We start from the raw sequence: 8,360 nt of genomic DNA on the forward strand, positions 1-8,360 counted from the left end.
ATATAAATGTAAGCAATACATTTAATAAAAAATAATCTATTTCTAGGAGCTAAAACTTTTTTATCGATAAATGTAAACAACATTACCGATAGTGTAAAGAAAATTACCTCTGGCATAATATTTTTCATAAATTATGATAAATGTTGATATTACATAAAACTTATGATTAAAAAAGAATCTTTAATATTATTTATATACGCATACACATCAATTTTTTATTGTTATTATCTTTATTTTGATACATTCTATTTATTATGAATTTATTTTAGAAGTATTTGAAACATTTTATATTACAGTTTTTCAATCATGGTAATAATTATTACAATTTATTTCTATTTATTATTATTTTTTTAATTATTCATGAAATAAATAATACTTTGTGCGAATGTAAGAAATCAATTTCAATTCTTAAAACATTGTAATATTAAATAATATAAAATTATTATCAATATATTATTATTATTACATACGGATAATAATGATTTAATAATATACTTTATTTCAATATATTACGGTAACTTGGATCAGAAATTGCTTTGTTCATATTACATGTGAAAGATATAGTCAATGCATATCGAGTTCCAGATCTTATTTTTTCAACAGCATGCAAATTTTCACTACCAGATGTAAACATTAATACTCTACCTATGAGTAAAAAAGTGATTATATTAATATTATATATTAAATATTTTTTTAACGTAAAATATCACATGACTTACCCTTTCGTGGTTCTACGGTGCTATTAACATTGTTTTTGTTAATAAACATAAACTTGCCACCTTCGAAATCTCTATCAAAATCATTTAAATATAATAAAGAGGTATAATGAAAATACTCGTATGTTTCCTGTAAATAAAAAGAATCTTAAAATATTTTTATAAAAGTATAATATATAGTAGAGCATTCTTTTACCTTATCAATATGTGGATGCCAGTATTCGTCATGTATAGTTTTAGCTGGCACATTATTCATTTGTGAAAAGAAAGTCGGTTTGGTTAAATAAATCTTATCGACATCTACTCCAAAATTATGTGCTATGGCATGTTGAATCTTTGTTTTAACTACTCTATGGATAAAGATAAATATTTATATAAATTCAAGCATTAGTTTTAAATATAATTTTTATCAAAGTAATTAGCTTTTCATACTTATAAATAGCAAAATCTGCAGCATTAAATATTTTATCTTTTCCTTCTAGTTCATAGATATTAATGAATTTAGATCCTTTACTTAATGCACCAGAATGAAGATCTAAGATAGTCACACCACCATCTGAACTACCTAGACTCATACCATTTATTGCTAGCCTTAACAAAACATCACTCTCTGTTGAAGTAACTAATTTATCTGTCACCACTCTTCCGCACTTTTCTGGTAGACAACCAGGAAATTTACTTAATTCATATTTATACTCTTCTGAACACTCTACATTTTGTGTTCGGCTTACCAGTATATCTTTCTGTTTTGCTAATTGTATCTCTGTACCTTGTTTACTGTTATACCATACAATAAATAAAACTCCAAGTATTAGAATGCAACGTGACCATACTCTTTGATATGGGAAGGATATGGAAGGTCCAAATTTTCTAAAAAATAACAGAATATTATTATTATTATTATTATTATTAATTATTATTATTATTATTATCATCATTATTATTATACATAATATGGTTAACCTAAAATGACAGATAATTTATTACGGTGAAGGAAAGTTAACAGATTTGATTTTCCATGAATATTGTATTAAATTTATATGGTAAAAATTAAATCAATATCTCTCTTGAATAAAAAATGTATTCATAAATTACGAACATATGATACATACGGTTTGTCATTTTTATTTGCATTGGTATCTACAACTTCTTTCACATTATTTTGAACTTGCGTTATCTTTTCCTTCTTTGCATCTTTTTTCTTTGACTTTTTTGTTTCTTGTGACATATTTTAATTAATATGTTTTCGGAATGTTTATGTTTACAATAATTGTCCAAAGAAAATCTTACATGACTTGCGCATTAACAGGTGATATAGAGAGCGCTATATGTATATGAATATCAATCATTGATAAGTAAATAATTCATAAAAATTATTGCTTTATAAAAAATTGACAATATTTCTATTGAAATTATTTAATTAGAATAATGAAATTATAAAGACAATATTATTATCTTATTTTTTTATATTAATTGATAGAAATGTTTTTAAAATTTTATATAAAATTTTTTTTTTTATAAATCCATAAATATATATTCAATTATAACAATTATTTTCAGTATTTTAAAATATAATTAAATATAATTTAAAATAAATAAAATATAAAAAGAAAAATATAATTTTTGAACATAAATATAAATTATATTTCAAGATTATGGAGTAAATAAAAAATTTGCCTATTATTTTTATAGGCAAGTTAAAGTCTTCAAATGAAATTCAAACGTCGTGTAAATGTTTCCATTTATTTTTATATAATTTTTATATTTTTCACTATATTATATTAATACATAATGAATTATTATTATTATTATTATTATTATTATTATTATTATTATTATTATTATTATTAATGTTATATTAAAAGAAAAAGAAAACTTTCTGCAAAAATTAATCAAATTAATGCATGATCAATTATTGCATGATGCAAATATTAGATTTTTAAATAATCGATTTTGCCTAATCAATATATCTCGATAAACTCGATATTCTATTATAATTAAAAATCCTAATATCTAAATATCCACCATATTTTAATATTATACTGATCGAGATTAAATTTTAATTAATGTTAATATAGATTTTTTCAAATATTGTAATATGTTCGAAAATGAGTAATGCACATGCGCAGTGAAAAGACTTTAAGTTATTGGTTTGGACGCCATGTTGTCATGGAAACGGATATAAGCATGGCCGATTATACGACAGTTTACAATTACCAGCCGTACAAGAAGGTAATGATTAAATATCTAACGATATCTCATCGACATTACATGATTTTTTAGGTGAGTACTCAAATTCTGTTTAATTACTTCTTAAAATTTTTTATTTCTTTTCTTTTTTTGAACATAAATAGATCGAGTTAACTATACCGATTTTTTTTTCTTTTTATTGTCTCAAGAAACAACGCAATTTTTATTTGATGATCATTATAATCCATTACATATGACGATAATTAATATTTACTGCGTTGTAACGTTGACTGGCATTGTTGTGTAGCAATATTATTAATAATTCAAATAACCGCGACTTGTCATCTATCATATTTTTTTTTTTCATAAGCGGCATGAATGAAGTTGACATAACCTTTGTATAAAGAAAAAAAAAAAAAAAAAACGAAAAAGAAAAGGTAAAAACGAAGGCACGGTAATAAAAGTTGTTTAGAATGATAATAGGTAGAAAAAACAATTCTAATCAATGCACTATATTTTACATTTCTAAGAACGATTTTGTAAAAATGTGTCATCATTAATATGAAATACATATATATAAATATATCGTAAATATGTTATAAGTGTATATTGTGTATATGTGTGTATGTATGTGTGTATACGTATATAGAATGAATCATTTAAATAGAGATCATACAAATGGCTTATTAGTTGCGTATATAGGTTACAAGCTAATGTTTTCATTCTAAGAATTTTTAAATATCGATTAGAAACGTACATCTACAGACATATAAACGAAACATTTGTTTCTTTTAAAAATGAAATAAAAAATTTGTTGTTATCAGGTTAGAAGCAAGAAAAAATATTTTTTTTTTTATTCGTACATTTTCTTTTTTGCGCTACGGGACCCGCATATGTATATAATCATATTTCCCACATTATATATAGGAGACCTATTGTATAAAGATAAATAAATTTTTGTTGTAAATTGTTTTTCTCTAGAACAGTGGTTTCCAATTATTTTTTGTATCTACTTTATACCAGCGAATTTTTAATTGCTATAGAGAAATAATTTTTCAAATTTTATTTACGTAATATACATTACGTATACGCATGCAGATATATACACGCATACACGCGCAGATACACACAGTTTGTCTTATATATAAATGTTATCAACTGTTCTTTTCGAAATATAAATTAAGTGAGTAAAATAAAACAAATTAAATAATTCAAAATATATATTATATATATGTAATATGTATATTTTAATAAATATACGTAAGTACATATGTATATACAGAATGAGTTAGCAAACGTCATACAAGTCGTAATTATTTCAAAAATTCATAAAATAATGTAAATTTTTTTTTGTGTTAATTAAATAAAATAAGGTAACGAATATTTTATTCGTGATCATTATTACTGAAATAACCAAACAATCATGTTGAATGATTTTGGCATTTTTTATCGATATTATCTTATATATAATTTATAACTAATGTATTTAATTCATAGTAAACGGAATTCATGTAGTATATAAAGAATGAGTCATATTTGAAATATTATAGGTTATTTTTGGAATCGTAAAACAAACGAAATTTTTTTTTATTGTCGATCAATTAAAACAAGATGGAGAATATTCTATTTATTTTCTTAGTTTCAGTTATTATCATTATTTTCAGTTATTATCATTGAAATGACCAATTAAATATTTTGAATAATTTTGTCTTTATTTTTATCAATATTTTTTGTACATATATTATATACATAATCTCATACATAATTTATCTGGACTTATATAAAACGAAATTACATAATATATACAGGTTTGGCTATTCGAAGTGATTTAAACAGTGATATTTTTGTTAAAATCGTTAAATAAACGGTTTTTCTTTCTTTCTTTCTTTATTTTTTTTCTAATTGAATGAAACAAGATGAGGAATATTCAATTCAATGTCATTATTATTGAAATTATCAATAAATATGTTGAATAATTTTGAAACCATCTTTCTTTTTTCTTTTACTAATACTTTATTTTCCATATTTGTATGTAATTCATAGATAACCTATCTGACTCTTATCAAACGAGTTCATACATAAATTATGTACATATATGTATACATATGTATGCATTTTGAGAAAATAATTCTGTCTTCTATAAAGCAAGTCGTCCAAGTAGAAAGAGAGAGGGGGGCAAGAGAGAGGGCAAGGAATGAGAGAGAGAGAAAGAGAGAGAGAGAGAGAGAGAGAGAGAGAGAGAGAGAGAGAGAGAGAGAGAGAGAGAAGAAAGTACTTAGGAAATCCATAGTTTCCTTGCGTGTTTGAGTTCAGCTAAGAAAATGGTAATCTCAAGAAACGGCGCACATATATACACGAGAAGTAACCCAGATTAGGTTCTGTACCTTCGTTTACCACAAAATACAACGTTTGCATAGAAGCGACCTAATTATCGGCTTGTAACTTAGTTTTCTTCTATCAAAGCGCAAAATCATTATAAACATGTTGTACATTTAAATACAATAATACATTACATGTAATAAATACTTACAATTTCATTTGAATATCTTCCTTATTTTTGTTCGTATGAAAGAATGTCGTGAAACAATGTTATTTTTTGCTGGAGGTAAGAAATACAATGACATAAAAGTAATGATTTCTAATTCTTTTTTTTTTGTTTTATATAATAACGAAATGAAACTTCTCAAAGAAAGATAACGTCGACTAAAAATTACTTTTATTTAATATTACATCTCTCATTACAATGTAATTTGTAATATTGTTTAGTAACATTATTTTGTATTTTCAAAATAAAAAGAAAAGAGAAAAAGAAAAGAAAAAAAGGAGTCATATTCGAGTTAAATTGGACACCTTGTATATATTTTACGTGCGTAGATATAAATGATATGTGGTAAACGTAAGGAGTAGAATATTGATCGATCGAATCCTCACATGCAAACAATAATGATTTAGCTTTGGGACCTTTGATGTTTGATTTTTTTTTTTTTATTGCCGTCAGCGGTATCGTTTTTACGTTTATTATTCTAAGAGCTTTACAAACGGAAAGAAACGAGTAGATATTGAAAAATTAATAATTTGTGACGTACGAGTTGTATGCGTGTTAAGAATGCTCATATAGTTTGGTTGATTAAATAATTTGGTTTCTTGGACGAATAGAACAGTTTGCTAAGATATATATTAAGATTTATAAATATATATATATATATATATATGTATAGGTATATATATTTTTCAATTTTATCTTATAAATTATTTTTTGTATTTTTTAATATTTATTATATATATATTTTTATTTTATTTTATTTTATGAAAATAATTATTATGAGGATGTATGGGACAGGATTAAAAATTTGTTGATCCTAATTTTTTGAAGTAGCACGCGTTTAAAAATTAGAAATAATTAATAGGAATGGTTTCATAAGATATTTTAAATATTGATTAAAATATGTTTAGAAAATGGAAAAAATAACTTTATTCGGAATATTCTTCAACAACAATTATTTAATAATTTATTTAGAAAGTTCATATGATATAGATATTTTTATTATTGGTATAGAACGTGTTTAAAAAATAGAAATAATTTTATTTGAATCGTATAAATACAAATACAGAATAAACGGTTCGATAAATTGATTAGGAATTTTTTTCTACATATTCCACTTAGATTCTACTTAGACATTCTATTTGAATAAAGTAGAATACGTTTAAGAAATATAAATAAATTTTGTTCGAATCATAAAATTTTAATAATGAGCATTTAAATAAAATAATTACTTAATTTGTATGATTTACGTATTTGTTCATGTATTTGAATAAAATTTTTTTTATAAAAAAATATATATCATTTTGTTCTAATTGTACGAATTTTATAATGATAAATTAGTTAATGAAACTGATGATTTAGATATTCTAAGAGTTAAAAATTAAATTCATGATAAGAGAAATCAATAATATTGTATCTTCTTTTTTTTTTTTTTTTTTTTAATTCTTTACGATAATGGTCGATTTAATAATTAATAGATTTAGAATTTAGAATGAAACTTGAAAATAAAGTGAATGAGAATGTCACTGAGCGAACATAGTTCTACAAATATCTAATATATTAGTCCTCATCTATTTATCGATTTTACGTTAAGTCATTATTTTCTATGTAAAGGGATAAATTGCTTGCTATTTTTGATACTATATACTTAGACCATATTTACATTTGTTCTCGACTACTGTGAATTTTTGTGCTTATCTTCTTTGAAAAAAAAAAGAAAAAGAAAAAAAAGAAAGGAAGAAAAAGGAAAAAAGGAAATAAGCAAAACACTTTTATGTTCTGTCATAAAAAGATAAGAAAATAAAAATAGAAAATAAATAAATTTTAAACAAATAAATAAATTTTATTTTCATTGCAAAAATTCATTTTTATTATAAAAGACGAAGACAAAAAAGAAATAAACACAAAATTAAATTTTATATTAATATAATTAAAAATTATATTATTTTCCATAAAAAAAAAGAAAAAGAAAAAGAGGTATATCTGTATAAGTAATACAAAATTATAATGAATATATACATATATATATATATATATATAATATAATAATAAAATATATAAATCTACTAAATAAAAAAACAAAAGAAAATAAAAAAAGAATAAACAATTCTAATCTTTTTTCCTTTTCATTTTTGTATTGAAAAATCATTTTCTCTTACGAACAAAAATATATGTCGAGAAAGATTAATTTAAAAAAAAATACAAAGGTTGCGAAAAATTATGTCATTGTTTTTTTTTCTTTTTCCTTTTTTTTTTATTTTCTAACATAGACAGAGAGAGAAAGAGGGAGAGAGAGAGAGAGAGAGAGAGAGAGAGAGAGAGAGAGAGAGAGAGAGAGAGACAGAGAGAGAAACAAGGTGTATTCACCAGAAAATAGTTTAATCGATAACGAAGATATTCAAGAAATTTCTTGAAATTTATTTCGTCACGAAAAAGTATATAGACTTATAAATATAAATATATATATGTATGTATGTATGTATGTATGTATGTATGTATGTATGTGTACACACACATGCGCGCGCGCGCACACACACACACACACATGTATATTTATATAGTATATAAGCGTGCCTTAGCTTATTCTTCCGATCTTTATCGAACAGGTTATAAGCTTTTATAAAAACAATACAACTTCTTCTTTCGTGACAACTTGAATCGACCTTATTCGCTTGCTAAAATCGATATAAGACGTTATTCCATGTATCACCAAGACGAGAAAAATTTGATTCGTTCGTCATACCGATTCAATAAATATCTGATTTCTCATTCGGTTTTTGATTAACTGCTTGAAAAATATATTAGATTGATTAATGATAAATATCAATTTCGATTATAATCGAAAAATTCAATTAAATGAAAGAGAAAGAGAGAAAGAAAGAGAGAGAGAGAGAGAGAGAGAGAGAGAGAGA

At 23.5% G+C, this 8,360-nt stretch overlaps 2 protein-coding genes across 4 annotated transcripts in view; one reads left to right on the forward strand and one right to left on the reverse strand.

The window, feature by feature from the left end:
* Window positions 1-362: 362 nt before the first annotated feature.
* LOC122633809 (2-oxoglutarate and iron-dependent oxygenase domain-containing protein 3-like) lies at window positions 363-2,037 on the reverse strand. The gene is made up of 5 exons (XM_043822195.1): window positions 1,829-2,037; window positions 1,149-1,586; window positions 913-1,066; window positions 720-846; window positions 363-645 (listed from the first exon to the last, which is right to left on the reverse strand). Exons 1-5 carry the CDS (start codon window positions 1,942-1,944, stop codon window positions 497-499), a joined length of 984 nt encoding a protein of 327 aa, XP_043678130.1. The 5' UTR covers window positions 1,945-2,037; the 3' UTR covers window positions 363-496.
* A 728-nt stretch (window positions 2,038-2,765) lies between these two features.
* LOC122633720 (serine/threonine-protein kinase dyf-5) overlaps window positions 2,766-8,360 on the forward strand; it is a 14,334-nt gene continuing 8,739 nt past the window's right edge. For 2 of the 3 annotated variants that reach the window (XM_043822012.1, XM_043822011.1), the window contains exon 1: window positions 2,766-2,999. The gene's annotated coding sequence lies outside the window, so the exon portion shown is untranslated. The remainder of the gene's footprint in view (window positions 3,000-8,360) is intronic. The other variant, XM_043822010.1, reaches the window with a different exon arrangement.

This window comes from Vespula pensylvanica, chromosome 13, assembly GCF_014466175.1.
Source record: "Vespula pensylvanica isolate Volc-1 chromosome 13, ASM1446617v1, whole genome shotgun sequence".
Taxonomy (NCBI): domain Eukaryota; kingdom Metazoa; phylum Arthropoda; class Insecta; order Hymenoptera; family Vespidae; genus Vespula; species Vespula pensylvanica.

Bases quoted from the DNA above. Each gene is read 5' to 3' on its own strand.
- LOC122633809 (XM_043822195.1), bottom strand. From the start codon at position 1,944: ATGTCACAAGAAACAAAAAAGTCAAAGAAAAAAGATGCAAAGAAGGAA. The intron at 1,067-1,148 runs GTATGAAAAGCT...CTTTATCCATAG, and splicing joins GCAGATTTTGCTATTTATAA to AGTAGTTAAAACAAAGATTC. The intron at 847-912 runs GTAAAAGAATGC...TTTTATTTACAG, and splicing joins GGCATCCACATATTGATAAG to GAAACATACGAGTATTTTCA.